The sequence below is a fragment of the Phaethon aethereus genome (genome assembly GCF_964289735.1).
Source record: "Phaethon aethereus genome assembly, chromosome: 3".
NCBI classification, from domain to species: Eukaryota; Metazoa; Chordata; class Aves; order Phaethontiformes; family Phaethontidae; genus Phaethon; species Phaethon aethereus.
The window spans coordinates 118,049,624-118,070,815 of record NC_138576.1 but is presented as its reverse complement, the minus strand read 5'-3'; the positions used below and the strand labels follow the sequence as shown (position 1 = coordinate 118,070,815).

The following is a 21,192-nucleotide window of genomic DNA, read 5'->3' as shown; positions in this document are numbered from 1 at the left end:
TGGTATGATTTGCAATAGCTACTGCTGAGAAATGAGGTTTTAAGATTGGCTAACACATTCCAGAGGAAAAAGGTACCAAATTGAAACACATTTCCTGCCAGAAAAAGGCAGGAAAATTGAAGATGGAAAGCCATGCCTTTAGTTGTACATTCCTATGAATTATAAAGATTAAAAAGTAATACAGTGTTCAGCACTGATAGAGCTATAATATCTCTCTTCCAGGCAGATAAGACCAGATTGTATAATGTGACAGGTAATAAAGATGTGCTCGTAACATGAAAATAGGTGTTATGTCAAATAAAGAGGAGTCTTTCCCCTCATTTGTCCTAAAATGTAAGGGATGCTCAATCATCATAATTTGTGAACTTCATTCTTTTTCAGATTCTGCTTTGCAGGTATTACCTAATTTTAGTATTTGATTAGAGTGAAAAAGAAAAAAAAGACTAATCGACTTTGCACTGCATGAAATACAAATATAATTTTAATATAATTGTGAGTACGGCTGATTTTATGTTTGATTTCTACGTCCTCAGATTTTCCAACATGAATGTAAAGACAGCTGTCAATACATATATGAAGACATTAAAAAAAGCAAAAATTGCATTCACCACCCAGATTGTATCTGCGTATCCAAAGATGGACCACTAGTTCAAGTACATTAAAAGTCTAGTGGTGAAAAATACATTGACTTGATTTAGATGCAGTGAATTCAGCAACAGGTAAAATGTCTCAGCACATACATAGCTAAACCAGATACATGCATTTTGCAAAAGGCGGCTTACCTGACCATTTTTCCCCAGTTCCATTTCAACTATTGCAACAGGAGTGTTTATCTGATCGATGTGTCTTGACTGTGACTTCAGATCCACTCGCCAGTTCATGTTTTTCAAGACATTATCCCAACGGCTTTGATTGATCAGGCTCTCGTGGATCTTTATTCGGTGGTTCTTCCAAAATTTTGCAATGACTGCAGCTTGATCTGATGTGATGCCACCTTGTTTTTTGGTTTGGGCAGTGAGAAAAGCCTCCAGCTGATTCATATCCATGTCTGCTGAAGCAATTGACTGTAGGGAAAATAAGAGGAGTAAAAGGGAAAAGCTTGCTCAAAAGTACTCTTTAACAGTCTACCAAAAGGTCACATCTTTGGGGTTTTACAAATACCGTATTTTAAAAGGGACAAGGCAAACAAATCTAGGTTAATGGAAAGAACCTGACAACTTTCATCAAAACTCAATTTGCAAGTGCCTACCACTTATCCCGGATTCCTGCCCTCGGACAGCTGGAGGGTAACGGATTGGTAACAGTGACGAGGAAACTGGGAGCACCTTTGGGAATGCAGCACTGGTACTGGTTAACAGGGACGCTTCTCACTATCTGCCTGGCCCTCTCCCCGAGTATGCCCCGGGCATACCCAACTGGTCACTGCTGGGAACACTGGGTCGGGCGCCTGGCGCAATACTGCTCTTCTGATGGTCTGTGACACAGGAAAGTTGGGGCAAGCACGGCATGCCCATGGCCAAGGCTGAAACACGTGAGGAGACATCCCAGCTCGCTGCAACATCCAGAGCTTCATTCGCCACCTCCACACCGCAGACAAGGAAGCAAAACTGGTAAATGCCGCACCGGTAAAGCGGGGTCTGCAGCGCTGGCCACTGTGGGGTGCTGGCTGCAGCAGCACCAATGCAAGTCTTCCAAGGGAGAGTCTGTGTGCGTGGAGCAATCCTTAAACATGCAACCGCAGCTTCTTCCGAAGCATCAGTGGACTCTGTCAGGCTAAACGCTGTATTTGCCTTTTGCAAGGGAGTGTTAAGGGGTCACTTACTCCTCCTTCCTGTGCAGCAACAGTAATTATTCTTCCCAAATCCCTTTTTTAATAGACACCCCTTTCTTCCCCCACTTATTTTTCCAAAGCTGATAATCCTACAGCCTTAAATTTGCATTGCCTAACTGGCAATGGTTGCTAAATACAGCTGTGAAGGGAGGGGAGGACAGGAGGTGGAGAGAGGAAACTGTGGCTAAGTTTCCTCATCACAATTTTAAGCAGACGTTTTTGCTTCATTCTCACCCAAAATGGATGCAGCTTATCCTAAATGAACATGCCACCTTCAAGCACATGCCAAGATGGAGCACAGCAAGGTGAAGTGCAGCCAACCCTGCAATCCTCGGGATTTGCCTCAATTTAATTTTCCCTGACACGGTATTCCTGCTGCTTTACTCCATGCATTCAGGGAAATAATGATCTCACTCTTGTTAGCCGAGGGGGTGATACCGTGTGGCTTTCAGCTGGACGCACACTGTGTGCTCCACATTGCTTATCTGCAAAATTGGGTATCACTTATCTAAAAAACAAGGGGTTAGCGCTCCATGAGCTTGCCGAGGACGTGAGACCTGCTGCTTCATCGGTGATGAACTAAAACTGTCAATGGGGTGAGCTACCGGCTGGCTTTGCCACCTTCCTCTACACCAGACAGATGTCAAAGTATGCGAACTCAGTCACACCAGGAGTGGCCTGAAATAAAATGGCAGGTAAAAACACACACACAAGAACTAGCCCAAAGCAAAGAGCTCATGCATCACGCAAGCGACAGAGAACAGCAGCAGGTTTGCTGCTTTGAAGGGAGTAAAGCCAAGTCTGCAGTGTGCTCAACCTTCAGCGGATACACCACCACATCCTCTCTACCTTGTTGGTTTTTTTTTTTTTTTTTCCTTCTCCAAGAGAAAACCAACCGAGCAACAACCCCCCCCAAATCCCAACAAACAACTTGTGATCTACAATGGTTAGCTGCCTTTTACCATCCAGTGTATAAGATCTTTCTCCTGAAGCTTTTGTAGTTTTGGTGGTGGTGGTGTTTTGGTTGGTTTGTTTGTTTGTTTGTTTGAAGAGGGATGCACTGCCTTCCCTTGCCATCGCAATGGATTAGCTGCCCACTGTTACATGATCGAGAAAAGAAATGGCAATCCACACTAGAAGTAACCACTCAGCTGTATCAGGGTTCCATCTTAAGAGGAGCATCTGCCAATTTATTATAAAATTTGAGATGCCTAGTGCACCACTCTGTCTTTTCTGTAGGACATTCACTATGTCTGTATATATTGCTTGCTTTTATCATGAAGACATTTAACTTAAGAGGTAATTATCCTGTAATATCTAATTATGCTGTAAGTGAAAAAAAAACCACCTGTCATTTTCAAAAGAAAAACTATTTAGACACAGTCCTTTCCTGCATCCACGTCTTCCATTAATAGGACTATCTATTAACAGTCGTGTGGAATATTTTCTGTTTTAATATTTTTTCATATCACTTCATCTGTGTGGGGATCTATCTGCATGTTGTGTGACACCAAGTATGCTTACATACACCTTTTGTGTTAGTTTACGTGAACGGCGGGAGGCATAGAGGTGAATCAACAACTCCAGACCCCAGCACCTTATGTAAGTCCTGTCAAGACCAAGATCCAGTTGAGATGTGGACCTTTATCTCAGTTCAGCTATGCAGAGAATTTCCTTCTGTTGTACTCGTGCGCAGGAACCAAGAAAACAAACTGCATCCTCTGCACTGAATGAAGCAAAGGTGTCATGGAGAAACATCTAACCTGCATTAGATGTGAACCCAATGCAGATTCACTGGCTCAAGTAACCAGGTAACCCTTTTCTAGGCTTGATTTTATAACCTTCAAATATTTCACATTTGTAATTCTTCAGATTTTTTTTTTTAACCTCACCCCCTTCACAACAACTCTTTGCAAGGTGCAGCAAGATTTCTGCCAGTGCTTTGCTAAGTTGATAAAACACACACACACAAAGTTCCTTATTGTGCTTGACACATGATATAAATCTGATTTGGAAGTGTATCTGAAAGAGGAAGCTTATGACAAAGCCTGCCGTTTTAAGCATAAGGAAGACAAAGCAGTATTACCAGGGTTTATAGAGGACAGTTAAACTTGCCTGTTTGGCAAAGATCATCAACAGATTAAGGTCTAGTGTGAGTTACATTTAAAAACTCTGTACATTCATGTACTATAAGCACCCTGATACAGTTTGCTACCAAAATACTTTCGCATAAAACAGGAAGGAAACCATGTATGCTAATTAATGATCATTTATCTCTCTCACACAGACACGTGTGCACAATAAGGATCACTTTATATCGTACACATACACAGCTAAGAAACCAGAAGGTAACAACCATACTATATTTTGGTGGAATATTTATCAGATAATACATGCTTTAAATAATATGCCAATATAGTCCATCATTCAGACTAGAATCTCTCTCAGCTTGGAAATACAACTACTACTTAAAACCTCCTTTTTAAAAAAAGATTAATATAAATTTTAATTGGAAGCAGGTACAAGCAATCAGTGAGTTATACTTCAGTATAGCTGCATGAAGATATTAATGAAGACATATTTTCTTTCAAATTCCTCAACAAAGGTTTGTCACATAAGAACAGCAAGTCATTTTAATGTTCTTTTTCATCTTAACTTGGAAATATCTCACTGTGGACAGGAAACTTGATGTAAGTTACAAAGAATGAGAGAACAATTAAGGTCTTTGCTGATCTTCAATCTCCTTTATTGTACGAACACTTATACAACTCATTTTTTAAAAAAGTGTAGTTCTACTCCATTGCTTATATGAACGGCCACAGTGAAATTTCAGACTTTAAGCTTGAGGGAAATGTTTTAATTTAATTTCACAAAAAATTGTATTTCCAGACATATTCTGCACAGCATTACAAACAGTTCTTTCAATTACTTTTAACAATGATCATTTATCACATAGAATATCAAATTACAGTGAATACACCTTATTGATATTCCTAAGGATTAATTTAAAGTTAAAACATGAGTGGTTCTTCTGTGGTTAGAACTAAAGACAGGTAAAATATATCTGATTATAGATCTCCCTCTCATGCTTTTAAACCCTAGGAGTTTCAGATGAGTATTTACCACCACCAGGACAATGACCAGCTGTTGTCCAGCTCCCACAGCAGTGATAAAGAGGGTTTCACTGCTAAAATAAACAACACACTTTTTAGCATCATAACTGGAAACTTCTCAGGACTTCGAGGTGTTGAAATCTGGTTTATCCATCAGCTCCTACAGCTGAATCACCATCAGCACTGGTTCAAGAGGGATACAACTTATTAATGCCAATTACTTAGTCCAGACAGACCTTAAAGTGCAGGATCTACTGCCGTACCTTGAGTCACTGTACTGTCATTATATAACATAGACTTTTTATTCTGAGCTAACTGTGTGTACATGGAGATCCTGCCTTAGTCCCTTCCCACCTCACCTCTTTTCAGTAGTCCTCAGTAAGCATACTTTTGCAATATATTATCACAGCCCCCGTTTTATTTGCAGACTATCCCATCTCTACACAGTTCTACAGCATGTCAAGAAGCGCTGTGTTGAACGTATGACACTGAAGAAAAAAGTTATGCAGAACCTAAGTCCAGTTTTTATTGGTAATGACAAATTATTTACTATTTCAACATTAAAATCTTCAACTAACAAAAAGCAGAAAAGTTTTCTAAGAATGTATAGAATCATAGCTGTTCTATGCCAGCGAGTAATTTAATTTACATTACTATGTACTCAAATGACTATTCGGTCAAGTGACTAAGTAAAAAAACCAAACTGTTTTTGAAACTAGAGTCTGTAAGAGAACACCATTAGATATTGAAAATTTCCTCCCATTATGTATTTCAAGATTTGTTAAAATAAGACTTTTTTCCTCCCCTAGGAAGCACAGCTTACGGAGAGCATGTCATGCTACAAGCACACAAATCCTACCCTCAGCAACTGGCTGTACTTTTCACTCTAGAGGCTTGTCAGATGCTTTTAAACAAGAAGAAACAATTTTGGTCATACTGACTTCTCCTTGTGTTCACCTTCAACACATACCCACTATGTCTTCAAATATAATTCAGCCAATAAAGATATGACTTCAAATACTATTTCCTTAATGGAACAATATTTCATAATGTGGAGGGTTTTTGTATTGGCTTAATTAGATCCATCAGACATGCGTCTTGGTACACAGAACAGGAAAACAGACTTAAATTCATTATCTCTTCTGAGAAATAAAGCCTGACAAGCATACAATACCAGTGAGAAACAATAATTGGTAAAACCCACTGGGGAAAAAAGAACACACTTCATTTCCAGAAATAAAACATTACTTGTCAACCATTATGGAAGAGCGCCAAGAGCTGGCCATGCCAGCATGTGTAGGCATTTTCTCCAGCTGACCCTCAAAATCGCAGGCTGCTGCCAGCCTGTAGCACAAAGAAATCACAAGCTCAGAGAAACAAACAATTTGGTGCCATGTACCGCACTAACGAACTCGCCTCCTCAGGTTTCTGGGAGGTGGGGGTGAGAGGCTATTCCTGTATCAGAACCCTTGTAATTCGGATGCTTTTAGAAATATAACCTTGAAAACCACTTCTCAGATCCTTGCAGCACATGCACAGAGAGGGGGGACCGTCTGCAGACAGGAGGAACAACCCAAGGCATCCCACTCAGCCAAAAGACTTCGATCACACAAGGCCAATTCTTGTTAACATCAGGATACTATGCATTTCTTTCACTTACTCTCCTTAGCACTGGATTTGGGGCAAATAGGGGGTGCCTGTTGCACACAGCTTTGGGGTGTGTAGTTTCTTTCTCCTTACCTAAAAAGAAAGGCAACCCTGGGAGCGCAGGGGGGGAACAGAAGCAAATCTCCTCATCTTTGGGTGTAACGGCACATGCGGGTCCTAGCGACACTAAGCTATTTGTCAAAAGTAGCTCAGCGTTCTTCTGCAAATAGTAGCTTCAGACAGGAGGAATTTGAGAACATCTCTGCAACCCCGTGGTTTCTGGGTCCTGCTTTGTAAGTATGTTCTAACCAGACTCTCTCCCAGGGCTGCTGAGATATCCAGTCCTGTAATAAATGAGCTGTTCCCATAGAAGTTCCCTGGATATTAGTCCAGTAGACTTTCCCACGTTTCTGGAGACAGTAGAGATTTTCAACTAGTTGGTAGGTTGTGCCTCACAAACACTGTTTATTAGAGTCCAAGAGCTCTCCTGAGAATTGGAATTAAGATAAAATTAGATGCAACCGCCTGCTCGTCTGCACTTGAAAATGGTGATCCATCTTTCAGAAAAAAACCCAAAGCTAGAGGCCTCTACACCCCCGCCAAATTTCTAAGTCAGAAATCACAAGTGACCCTAACAATATATTTAATATTTCTGCATCAAAGTAGAAAGATTTGAACAAATCTTTAAGTCTTTGTCTAATCCATGGGACAGCACATTAGTTTCTTTTATTCACATTCCATATTATGCCCCGATATTATTTTAGTTTGCTTCTTATTGAGCCATAATATACAGTTAAAAGTGAAATGAAACCATTTGCTAATAGAAGAGAGCCAACTGTGCATCATTAAGACAACAATATATATATTGTTTAAAACCTGTAGTTTAATTTTTTTCTAGTGTGTAATAGATCTTCTGCAACAACTATTCCTTATTCCAACCTGTAGAGCCTTTTGATTCATCACTGAGGAGACACTAACCAGGTCAATGGATATTCAGTAGACTTCTAAGTATTTTTGAGTTATTCTGACTCTCATAAAGCTTTCTTCTCGAACAGGAGGACTCGCAACACATAGCAACAAAAAAAATTACTTGACTGCTACTGTAGATGGGAAAAATATGTGTGCATGATGAAGTTTCAGGCAAAATTATACCTTTCCTGCATTTCTAATCTTATTAAGCTTGATTTCACCCAGACTTGTCAAACGTGGACATGGAAGATAAAACTCTTCTCAATGGGTCGCTTCCATGCTTCTTGACTGACTCCTCCATTTTCTCCCCCAAGGTTCCCACCAAGGAGAAACCCCCCAAGCCCCTATTTTTTTTTTTTAATACAAGCTCATCAAACCCCCATGTTCTTTGCTAAAATTACTTTTTCATTTGAACATGAAGCTCAATAACAGGGGGGTAGATGTTCAGTTATTTTTGGCCTAGCTTACAACTGAACGCAAAAGAGATTTCAGCATTAGTTTTTAAAAGTACATGAAGTGACCACAACATATTTTCTCCAGCCTGCCTTTACCATTAGTCTGTGTGTCTGCCAGAAATGACCAGTTTGAACTCGTAATTCCATAAAACACCACTTCCTAAATTTATTTGCAGAAGGTATCATTTTTCTGTGGTATGAAGACTCATTTGATGACAAAGGAGGATGAAGGGTTGATTAAAATAGGCAGCCACCAGATAAACCGCAACCTGAGCCATGCTCCTGTGGTCAGATCATACTTCCTGAAAACCTGCTGTGCTGAGCTCAAAAAAGTGGCTCCCTCACCCCAGCCCCATCCTAAAAAACATCTTTAGCTGAAAGAAAACTGAGAACCATACGGATTACTCTGTCTGGACCTACTTAAAGACTCTGTCTAGGCTTTATACCACTTACAGAACAGAATAAATAAAAAAAAAGCCAGAACAAGCCCACTGCCTAGTAACAGTAGTCATAGCTAGATCTCCAAATGATGCCTGCATACTGAGATTATGAATAGATACTGAAAGCTTGGATTTTTAAGCAATAAACATAAAAAAGAAGCACCACCCCTTCTTGAATAATAGTTTCCAAACTACTTAAATAATTTAAAATAGGAAGAGGAAGAGATGTACAAGAAAAAAAGGCAACGGAAAGTGCTTCTCAGAAAGCACAGATAGGTGCTGAACAGGCTAGAGGGAGATAAAACAGGGAACCAAAATAACAAGGAAATGTTCTATTAATAGCAGATATACTTGCAACTACAAGGGTCAAACAGAAGGATTAAAAATATAAATATAATAAAATTAAAAATAAATAGAAATTGTCCATCCTGGCCTGCAGTCGACTGAATTACAGCAAAAAAAGACCCCAGCTTTACTATCAGTTTTCTCCCCACTTGAAACAAATTCTTTGCTACGGTTTAGAAAGCATTTTGCCACTTGGGGTGGAGGCAAAGAAATGTCGCATTTCCAGTAGTTCTTAAACATGCAGCTGTGCTACAGACAAGTTTGACAGGTTCAACCTTTTTCAAAACGAATGTGCATACGCATGTGCTCTCTGAACTATGCTTCAGTAAGAGCAAGTTGTTCTCTTGGAGAATGTCTAAGTCTTCACAGGTTATGTTATTCAGTCTAAAGTGGTTTCTTCTTCAGTCCTCCTGAAGGAGTTGGATTCAGAAATAAGAACTCTCAACAGATGGAAGCCATTTAATGCAGTATTGCTAAAGACAGAGAGGAAAATAAAAGGCAGAGAGAAATACAGATCGGCCAGAATAAATACTAGATGACAAATAGAAAAAAACATTCCAGGAAGGGAGTAAAAGCAGGAAAAAGAGAGACAGACAGACAGACACAGTGACAGTCCCGGAACTGGTGACATGACCTGTCTTTCCCTTAAGAGACCACGTGGTTGGCTTTTTTTTTTTGCTCCTCTGTTCTCTTACAATAAAATAAATGAGAACTGTGTTTATCAGGATTCTACAATCATTCTGGGAAAATTACTTGCTGCTGCAGACTACTGCTTGATGTTTAATCTCGTTTCACTTAAGAGTTAAAAATAGAAGTTGGAGCAGCTCATATTTTGAAGGCACGTGGGGAAAAAAAAAAAAAAGTTGTAGCCATACCATGCGTGCAGTAAGGGTGCAGACATTAGCAGAGTTTATTGTAGCTCTCTGTAGGCAGTGCTCCTGTCAGTAAAATGAACGAAAGCACAAACGTGCTTTATTATGAACCAAGCACAGAAAAACAGAATTAGCATAATGACTTAATTTTCACTTTTACTCAGTGTATCTTGATTGCTTGCATCTTAAAAGTTAATCATTAACTCAGTTAACTTCCTCCTTGGTTTACATTTGGACATCAGTTTCCTTACAGCAAAGTATAGATGCTCCAGCAGTCAACATGAAATACATAAGTCACACCCCTCAACTGTCTTGCCATATACTCTGATTCAGAGCCAAATTTTGACTCTGGGCTCTGCTTCCCTTCCTTTCACAGCACCATTGTATATTTTCTGTACCATTCTGGGCAACATCTAGAGTTACATTTTCCTATCTGGAAGGAGAAGGGTTCCTGCACTCCTAAACCAGGCTCATACCACAGTCTATCATCGCCTTGGCCCACAACCCTGCAGTCACATTTCACAGCAGCAAAGAGATCAGCAAGTAAAGGAGACAACTTTACAGACGACACAGTTTCAAGAGGAGCAAGCAAGAGTGCCTTACCATCTGGTCATTCATCACTTATTTTGACAACTCACGTTACAAGTTGACAGGTTTGACAGGCGAGAGGTAAGCTTCCAGTCTCAGGATATCAGCCGGCAGATCTTCCTTTCGGCATGAATAAAAAGGTTTTCCCTCCTGTTGGCTCAGTGAAATATAAATGTGTTTTAACACATTCCCCAAATCAGTAGCAGCCATGGTGATTGTTAACAGCTGAGCCTTTATGAGGAGGAATGAGTAGCAGGTCAAACACCACAGGAATCACAACTTCTCTGTGAAGGTCCCCATTCACCCTCAGCGCTGGAAAACAACATTTGATCAGGAGCAAAGCCCAAACCAGGGAGCTCAGAAGAAACCATCCCTCACTTTCCCATGATGATTTAAATACCATTTGCTGTATCAAAAATGCTCTTAGAAGTAAATCTAATAGATGTTTTAGGGGGAAAAAAAAAGGCTAAAGACTTAATGAAACAGCCAAAATATCTGAAAGTATTCTCCAAGAGAATCACATTAAATATTAATGGTTACCTCAATGACCCCAGAGACAGTACTCTATTGCTATCAGGTTAGGCTCCTGACCAAGTCATCTATCTGGAGAACTGGCCAAGTAACCAGGTTTTCCAGCAAGCTTGTAGGAACAACTCCACACCCCTGTGCCTCCACCAAGAACGCGCACTGCCCTGGAGAGCTGCACACGCACAACAGTGGTTTGCAGACACACGTCACCAGTGAAAACTCTTAGGTGCCGAACAAATCTGGCTTTAGATTTCACTGTCACAGCCCTTAACAGCTAAAAACGTCAGTACTTAAATGCTCCAAGACAGCACAGTCCATGCCATCAGAAAGAATTCAGTTAATTTTTCCAATGGCTTTTCTTTGGTTTTTAGTCAAATTGGGGGCTGCTCACATTCGATAAAAGCCCTACCGTTTGCCCACACAAAGTTTCTCTGGCACTTTCTTTTCGTTATGAGACTTTTTATAGATTTCCTGACATGTTATAAATTGACATGTCATAAAATGAATCCTGTGAACAAAAGCACTCTCCCTGCCAAGCAAGGTACAGCTGACACTGTTCGAACCTGGTTCACAAGCTAGTGCCGGATCCCTCTCTTTCGATCATGCAGGAGACTTTATACAATGGATGCAAAATAAGGGCATGCACACAGGTACTTGCTGCACACAAGGAGGCATGTCCAGTAACTGATGGGGAAAGAGTCATTCTGCAAAGTTGCATCAGCTGCTTGTGCCTTTGGGCTCCTCAGAGTCCTCAAGAGAGGACCATATTACAGGCCCCAAGAGGTCTGAAGCAGCATAACAACCTCTAGCTTCCTGAGGACCCATCACTAAAGCAGAGCTCAGGCGACCTATGCCTCTCACACGTAGCACTGGAAAGCAAACCACGGGGCCATAATGCAAAACCCCAACCAGCCTCAGAACCACAGCTTATCACCTTCATCCTAGGCAACGTATAAAAACCTGAGTGTGTCACTGAATGATGTTACAAGGGCACTCATTTCTGACCTCTCTTCTTATCTCTGCATACGTGCATACATATTTTGTAAACATGTACGTGTGAGCACCATATGAATATCTGAACATCTACTAAAATAATAGCACACTGCCTAAATGTGACATTTCTTCTGCAGAAAAAGGAACTTGTGTATTTTGTTCACTTCAAAAAAGATAAAAACAGAGTTTAATGAAAAATGCAAAATAAATCGCAGGTAATTCAAATGGATAGAATATTTGTACCACATTTGACCATGTAAAACTAAAGGGTACTTTAATAAGCTTGTTACAACAGTATATAAACACTTGAACCAGAAATGGCGAAAAGAGTATAAAAGAATGGCACATCTGATGCATCAGTCTGAAGAGAGACAACAAAGCCATGTATAAATGTCAGACAAGGAGTACAAATGTCTGTTGCTTACTTGCCTTTTACATAGATACCACTTCAGTGTCTGCATATATCATCAGAACATGTTTCATAACCCTGGCATCACAGCTCACAGAGACTGCAAAGGGAAAGAAAAAACCACCCACCAAGCTGAGGTAGGAATCTTTTGGCAGAAATCCCAAAACATCCCATCTCAACCAGAAAAAAAATAATCTAACCTTATTTGGAAAAAACACAGAATTTCACTTAAAATATATTTGTATAATATATATATACTTTTTATTGTTAGGAGAGATGAAAAACATTTCAGAAATATATTACAATATGCAAAATGAGATACTTACAAAAATACTTTTAAAATATTTAGGAAAACACTTATTTTAAGTCTAAAAAATGGTTTGGACAAGTTGGCTATTGTTTCACACTTGTTCTGCACAGTACATATTATGTCTTCTTTCAGTGAGATTCTGTTGTAATCTATTTTTACTTATGTGGAATCACACATAAACCAGCATTGTTGGGAGGTAAATATAGAAGATGCCAAAGAATTAGAGGGATAAAAAAAACTTATTTCAAGTTCACTGTCACCTTGAGAAGTGAAACAGGCAGTCCTCAAGGAGAGCAGATAAACAGATACCAAACTCCATGGGGAGTTGAGAAGGAGGAGAGAGTCATAGGCTTGCCATACAACTATAAAACTACCAACTTTATAAGAGATTGAGTACTCTGAATTAGACGTTGGGCTATCAGCTATAAACAGATGCTTGTGCACTGTAAACAAAGTGAAAGGTAAATCCCACTTGCTTTGTTCAAACAGTCCAATTTTAAATCACCGGGTGGCTAAAGAAGTACAGGATGATTTGGTTTCCTTGTATATGACTACTAAATACAATGGAACACAATTATGGAAAACCTACCCTGCTTAAGCTTCAGGTGTTCAGAATACGTTACAAAAATGCCCCAAAATAAAAAAAGTTTGGTTTTCCTAGCAATGAACTCCTAATCCTTCGCAATGGAGGCCATCCCTGTTCCAGACAGTTCTAATTTATTCCATATACTAAATCTTTTTTTTCCAAGTTATTGTGTGTATTTATGATTTTTTTTTTTTTAAAAGATATTTTAGTCTCTGCCTTTAAAGAAAGTCACTCACTTCGTCTTGTTCTAAAGCCAATGATCCTCTAGGGATGAACCTGGAGCCCTCTCAGTAAGTTGCAGCCTACTCTTCCTGCCCAGGGAGGCTCACAGGGAACCAGATGGGCCATTCAGACTGCAGCTCAAGTTGCCAGAGGTTCTTACCTGACAACTTCTGCCCCATTGGGCTCAACAGCTAAAATGTCAATGAACAAAAGACTTCATGTAACAATTGTAGTGCCTGGTATTTTGTGCCACTAATGCTTTTTCTTTCTTTTTTACTTAAATAAACTATCGCAAAAAATCAATGTCATCCAAACATGTTGAAGAGTTCAAGGCTCCATCATACTCAGTCACTACACTGGAAGAAATACAGAGAGTACAAGCTGCAAAATGGAATAATTCTAGCCAAACAGCATTTTCACCACTGTAAGTTTCTGGTATTGTCAGCTTCTGTTTTTAACAAGTTGTTGTTAACTTGTTAACAACAGCACCCAGTTGCTACAAACTAGTACAGTAGGAAAAACTAATGTACATCATATCAAGACTGTAGCTGCTAAGTGTTAAGAGGAATGGAAAATTTCAGATGGTCAGACGTTTCAGCTTGTAAAAAGGCTGAATTATTAGTGTCATCCAAATATTTTTTTCAAATGCTAGCTGTGAACTTCAGTGGCTAAAGTGAATGCCACACCTCTGCACCTTTGATAAGGTGTTGGTTATTCAATGTATTAACAGCTTTTTCTGTTGCTCTCTTCTTGTTCTGAACTTTCTGCAAAATGAAGATGTCCATGTTGACAGAGATTATGCTCACCCCAATGTAAGGATCCATCTTTTTTCCTAATAAGATTAATCTCTACTTGCAATGAAAAAAAAAAAAGTATATTTGAAGGAAGAAAGAAGTCTATTATTGGCTCAGCTGTGTGGCAGCCTCATGTGACACCAGCAAGGTTGGAATAAAGATTTTTACTCCCGTTGCCAACATCAGTACTATCCTGGAGCAAGCAAGCACTAATTCCTTTACACCAGTTGTAACAGACACAAATTTTAAAAGTACTGTATAATAAAGAATTATTTCAGTGTACAGACTTTCCTTTCCATTTAGCCTTCCTTTATGCATCAAACTGAAGAGGAGACAACTCAAGTTCTCCCCTTTTCGTAGGCCACATTTAGAGAGGAAAGACAACTCGTACTAGTCCAGAAAATCACCAGTGCTGAGATGATGGCAGTGAACTTCATTACCCTCTTCAGCATTTCCCCGACACTTTGGGGAATAGGGAATGGAGCATTAGTGTTACTGAAATAAAGGCATTAAACTACATGTGAAGCTTAAGGGAGTCTTTTTCGCTTTTCAAATATACTCCATACAGTATGTGTTTGATGAACACTAATTAAGTACAGTAGAAGCATTTAATTTGTAGTAATGAACTTCAGAGGCAAGATCCGACTCCCTAGTCTTCAATCAGAGTGGACTCTTGTTAAGGTCAAGAGAAACACTGCACTGATCAGACTGGACTAATGAATTTCAGCATAATCAATATACTTGCCTTTCTGTGTGTGCACACACACATACATACACAACATATGCTTATCACACACACACACGTAACTTTTGCGAATCATGCTTCTGTGGGTTTTGTGGTTTTTTTGGTTTTTTTTTTTTAGAAACACTGAGTGCATCCAAAACTTGCAGGTGTTATTAATGATGAAAATACTACTTACTGCCAGAAGTTCTACAAATGCAACAAATTGAACTGTACATTTGGATGGGAAGAGGAAAATCAAGAGGATATGAAGCATTGGGACCACCAAAGAATCCAACTTTCTCAGCAGCACTCTCTTCTGGAAGTCCATTAACAGACAATTAGCAGATTTTTCAGTACGGCATTTTAAACTAAGAGGTAATGCAGAGTCATTGTAAACATGAAGAGCTGGCACTGACCTGCCTGATCTAGACACCAGCCTGCACCTCCACAACTGGGACGAAGCAACTAGATCTCTACTTATTGAGGAAAAACACTGAGAGAGACTTGCTTCTCATTTGGGCAACACAGAGTTTACCATAGGTCTGTTGACTTCTTTTAATTTACCGCTTTTCTGTAGATAAGAACGTTTAAAAAAACCAATATGACACAAAAGGTCGAGTAAACCATTAAATGTAAGGTAAGCCATTTTCACTGAAGTGGCACAGTTACAGCATATAGGCACTTAACAATCTCAGATGAAGCGAGTCTTGGACTGGCCTCATTAGGTAATGACCTTTCACCGCTGTCTCACACTTGAGTTATAGAAAATATTACTAGTTAAATGAACAACATTATAATGGTGGGAGCCCTCCTGCTTCTGCCTGCTGTCAGGATTTGCACTTGTAGTTGCACAGCAGTAGGAAGACTATGAGGTCTGTACTGTGAGGGTGCAGATTCCTTGCTCACACTCTGTTGTTTAAACAACAGCCCAATTCATATACATCTGCTCACAGTGCAGAATACCATCACCTCCACATCCTGCAGCTACTAGCAATAATACTGCCTTCTACAAATATCTTCAATAATTAAAATAGCAATAAAAAAAACTTATGGCAAATATGAAAGGCTTTAACTTAATACAAACCCAATTACAAACTTAATGCAGTCCCAATTGCAACTGGAGAAATTGCAAAAAAAGGAGTATTAAAAAAATCCAGAACGATGCAGGTACATTGTTCTTCCTAACTGACACATACAAGCAATAAATTGCTGCTCTAGGCAATGAAGCACTGATCTTACCACTCCTTTCGATGTTCTTCAACCATGTAACATGCTGCAGCCAACTTTCCTCTCCAATTCATTCTTTTGAAGAATTTTCTCCCTCCACTTTATGTTACTCCTACAACTGCCAGCTGCACCAGTCCTTATGTGAACTGACTGCACATACACATACCTAAAATCTAAAATAACTCACACTGGAAGTGCTAATAAGAATGCTTTGGGGCAGTATCCATGAACATTTTCATCACTGCAATACAGCAGGTGCTAGTTCAAATAAACATTTGGTTTCCTACCCTCCTAAGACGATGCTGAAATAGGGCAAAAAAAGCAGCAGTAACTGTAGGGTTATATACTGAGAAGACAAAATGCATGCTGCAACACCACACATTGCAGAGGTGGCAATCGAGCTGTGTTCAGATTAGCGAGCTGTATAATAGTGTTGTTTCGCTAAATTAAGAAAATGAGAAATACTAGGACTGTTATTTAGTTGTTCTAGGCAAACATCAATTGAGATAATCATTCTCATGTATGTCCAATAACATTGTAGACATTGCCTCCCTCCCGAAATTCTGTGCAAAGTTATTGTCAGTATATTTTTGCCTAGACCAATAACAAATACAATTATTCATAATAAGCACAATTGCTCACTGAAGTGAAAGGTGTAACACTAGATAGGACACACTTTTGGGTACCAAGCACCTCATACGGACACAGTACTTGTTTCCTTTTACCTGAATTGAGAAGAATGAGCATGTTTACCAAGTTATCTTTTCAGTTAGTAGATGCAGGCACAACGGCAATTCTAACACCAGAAAGCAAGCAGTCTCTCCTATTAACTCTTCCCAACTGCAAACCGCTCAAGAGTTCATGACTCAGCCCACATACTTGAGGAATCACAAGGTATCTGGGGCAAGGGAAGAATGACAACTCTCTTCCCTTATTAGAAAATGCAAGAAGTCATTTATTTCCCACCAGCAGCTGTCAGCAGAAATCCTACTAAAGAAGATGCAAAGGCCTTCCACAACCGAGTGGACCCTGTGACTTTTTCTGCTCTGACTTTTCACCTAAGGGCAGACCCCTTTTATGATGATCAAGTCTCTTCCTTCTCAAGCAGGGGCAGTAAGGCTTTGGGACCTCCTCTCTAGGTAACAACAGCAACTTCATAGGGAACAGACTGCAGTCCTCAGCAGGAGAGTGACAGTCTTTAGGCACAACACATGATAATGGCACTGATCAGCTTCCAAAGCACGTGCAGTTTGCTGGTGCAACTCCAGAGCATTTTACACACCAAGTGATTTTATCCACTAGTGGCACTGAGTTTTCCCCCCATTAGCCTTTTGATCAAAAGGTTTCTTATTCAACAGATATTCTGCAAAGGCACAAAGAAAAGTAATTACTAGAAATAGCTGGGCATTTTACAATATAGAAATAGCTTCAAGATGGGGACTTACGTACACTGTGAGTGCTACTGGCACAGCAGAGACAAATAATGATGGTACCATTAGCCTCTTGGCTGAACAATGGCAAAATGAATCATGACAGTCATTAGAAAATCTGGTAGAAGTATCAGCATGGTTTCTAGTGAAAACAACCGATGTGATAGAGCTAGTGAATGTTATAAAGCATACAGATAGAGCTTGGGTGCATCTTATATGTTGGATATCAAGCTCTTGGTTCTCACTTATTACTTGCCTAGTGTCTGATTAATATTTTACCACTGACATACCAGTGTATTTATTACAGATGGTAACACCCTCAGTATTTGTAAAAATAAATACTTATAAATCGAATATAATAAAATGCTTAGACTCCTCACGCTGTAATTTTTATTGTCATTTAGCCAACGTACAGTTTGTTCCGAAGCAGAAGAGTAAAGCAGGGCACTTCCAACACTGCAGCAAATGATCACGTTCAATAAATCCAATAGCTTACTGCCACCAAAAGGAAAAGAGTGGAATTATTCCAGCTGTAAAGTATTACCAGTGGAATTAATACAGTACATTAAACTTATGCAAGGAGGAGGCAGATTTAGTATTTTAATCAGGATGAAGAAGTCTTTGAAAACAAAAAAAGCTGGGGGTGAGAATTTGCAAAAGCTGATCTCCACCCAGTGTCTCAATGTTTTGCAACCTTATGGGATAGGAGGCTGGGAAGTATGAAGGCAGAGGGTAAAAAACAATTGACAGAAGAACATTGAAACAGTACAGTTCCTTAGGGCCAGCCTCCCTACGGCTTTGTTCTTCCAGGATATTCCACACAAGAAAAGAAGTGAGGGGTTTTTTTAAAGCAAATTTAATAAGGTAACATGACTTCGCTACAAAATAAATTCATCATTTTAGAAAGAGGTCCGATGATTCATGCACATTAAGCAGATCTATGGGCAGGAAAGGAAACAGCTGTAAGGAGTAGATGATAATGACTTTATAAATACAATACCAGGACTATTACTTTATAAATTACTTTATAAATAAATACCAGGACTATGCTATACATAAACCATGGGAAAAGAAACATTTAAATGCTTATTGCTGCAGTAAATGTGATACACTTTTGTGTCCCTTATTCATCTCCATACTTTTCACAGGTGACATGCTTTGCATAGGTGGAATGCAGGAGGGTACAGGAAAGTCCTTCACCTTATTTATACTCAGCTCTAATACAAGCAAGTGGTTGATTATGGTACAGATCTATGATTACTACTTAGAAGACATGAAGTACTACAGCAATTAAGTCACAAGGGCAATGAATCTCTCTGCTTCTAACCATCAAGAAGATGGGTGTCAGAGAAAAAAATCCTCAAGAGACGGGGATGGGAGACACCAGCATCCAAGATGTGTGTCCAAAGACTAAGATGTTACAAGCACAGAGGAAGACTTCTGAAATTTGCTGTTATCAGCAAATACAATATAACACAAAAAAACCTCTGCATTTAAATTCACAGAGATACTAAAAGTGTTCCAGGCACCTCTCTGAAGCATGCAAGTATGTGTTTTGCAGTTCTCAGCTGCTTAAAGATTTAGTTAAGCCACTTATAGGGCCAAGACAACTTTCTCCTCACCCTCTCCCTGCCATATCGTTCAAGCAAAAGGAAACAGCTCACCCGTATCTCTGTGTGATGGCTTCAGAGCCAATTTATGCAAGAGGTAGAGACTTGTACAGTAGCTGTGAGAACTGAAAAGGCGGTATCACAAATAATACCTAGGACAATGGGTTTTCCCGCTAGGTGGATGCAGGAAGAGGAAAATAAATTTAAGTCTCCCTACTTCCAAAGCACAACCCTAATGTCAACCTTTCCCTGCCATACTGGGAGACGTGAAAGAGAAAAGGCCCTCAAAATGACCAGAAAGCCAAGGGACTTTTTACGACGCTCTAGAACAGAGATCCAGAAAGTATCCACAGGACTTAGGTGTTACTTCAAGTCACCTGCTAGAAATAAGCATCCCAAAATCCATGCATATTCGACATGAAGTTGTGTCTGTAACAAAGTAATTTGTGTATTGCTTAGCTCAAAACTTCAACTTTAGAGTGTGCTGAACTATATAAACTTTGGTTATTTCCAAGGAATTTTGTCCATAAGGAGATGAGAAGAGTGATGGCCATGAAGACCATGAGATGCACCTGGTAACAGTGAGATGCTAATTTATGTTGGAAGGCATGACCTTAAAGAGCACAGCTGTTACCAGTTTTGGTTCTTAAAGCAGCACATGGGGAATGTGATAGCCTCTCCCCAACGTATTGCCAACCTCCTAAGCTATATGCCTATGTTACAACAATGGGTAAATATCCAGTAATTTTAATAATCTGTGTTTTCTGGGGCCTGAATTAGTATTATGTCCAGAATATGACATCTCAACAGTGCTTGAATAAGAGTTCTATTTGAGAGGGAAACAAAAAAAACACCCCAAAGACAAAACCAGAGAGCATTAAGTCCTGCAAGAATCAATCTTTATGATTCAGCTTTCATTCCAGGCTTTTCAGGGCACCATATGAATCTGATCATTAAAGAAACAATAGACCCTTCATAAAAGCAGAAAATGAGTGTCAGCATCCTCATCAAATTCCAAATCTGTCAACTATATTTGCCTACCTAAATTTCTCTAGATATTTTCTCTGGATGTGGCACTGTCTTTTCTTCTGGCCTCAAACACATTATATTGGCTGAGCAGCTGTCACATTTCAATGATGGCTGAAGAGCTACCCATTTCTGCAAACAGAAAAACAAAACCTATATAGACTTAGTAGATTATTCATATGAAGTTATCATTTATTTAAAGTTACTATACTGCAGTACTGAATTGAAATAACTAGAAAAACACTACTTCTGTTTCTTGTGTTATCTGCCACATCTCCCACAGGTAAGTCAAAAGCACCCCAGAAAAAAGCACCAAGAAAAACAGGTGAGGAAAAAAAGAAAAGGATAGAACCCTCAGGTCTGAAAAATTACTATCAGAACAGGGGAGAATGGGTGCCACAGTAAAATCTGTCTTAGGCAAATTTAGAGAGGAAACTAATTTTAAAAATAAAACTGAAAAGCAAGTCAAGAATTGAACAGGAATTTGAACAGCAAATTGTTGAAATATCAGCCAGCATACACACCAGTGGGGGGGGATGTAGGGAGTACAAGTTTTTCTAAAAGAATATGATACAGCAGAAAGACACGGGGTTTTTTAGTGCTACTGTCAGGCAGAACTCAAAACTTCCTGGTTTTTAGCCATGGATTCAGACTCTGATCCTCACTGGACTTTGGTTCCTGAACTCTGGTAATGCAGGTCACCATCATCTCATGAGATGGAGCAGAGAATAAGCAGCGTTCCCAACTCTGAGAAACTCTAGTTCACTGCCCAGTATATCAACAGCCATTGATTTCAGCTTACTTCAATATGCCAGCAAAATAGCTTGCTACTGAAGAAAGAGCCCATCTTGCTTCCCGCTCCCCTTCACTCCTGGCTATGCAGTCCCAACTGTCTTCTTTAATCATCTCGGATGCTCGTCAGATCTTTGTCATGAGACAATTTAAACAGGAATTTTGCAGCAATTCTCTTTTTCTTCCTCCCTTTGAGTTATTCAGTAATCTGACAGAAAATTAGTAGCTCACAGAGCAGTCTAGAAAGCACTATAATAAGAAGTGGTAAGGTAAGAAGTGGC

The 21,192-nt window shown here is 39.6% G+C and overlaps 1 protein-coding gene across 1 annotated transcript in view; it reads right to left on the bottom strand.

Moving 5' to 3' along the window:
• The window catches only part of COMMD1 (copper metabolism domain containing 1), a gene marked incomplete at its 5' end in the record, with an annotated part of 82,584 nt that overhangs the window by 59,525 nt on the left and 1,867 nt on the right, over nucleotides 1-21,192 (bottom strand). The window contains one exon of the mRNA XM_081997922.1: nucleotides 783-1,064. Within this exon, the coding sequence (XP_081854048.1) occupies nucleotides 783-1,064 (282 nt within the window). The remainder of the gene's footprint in view (nucleotides 1-782; nucleotides 1,065-21,192) is intronic.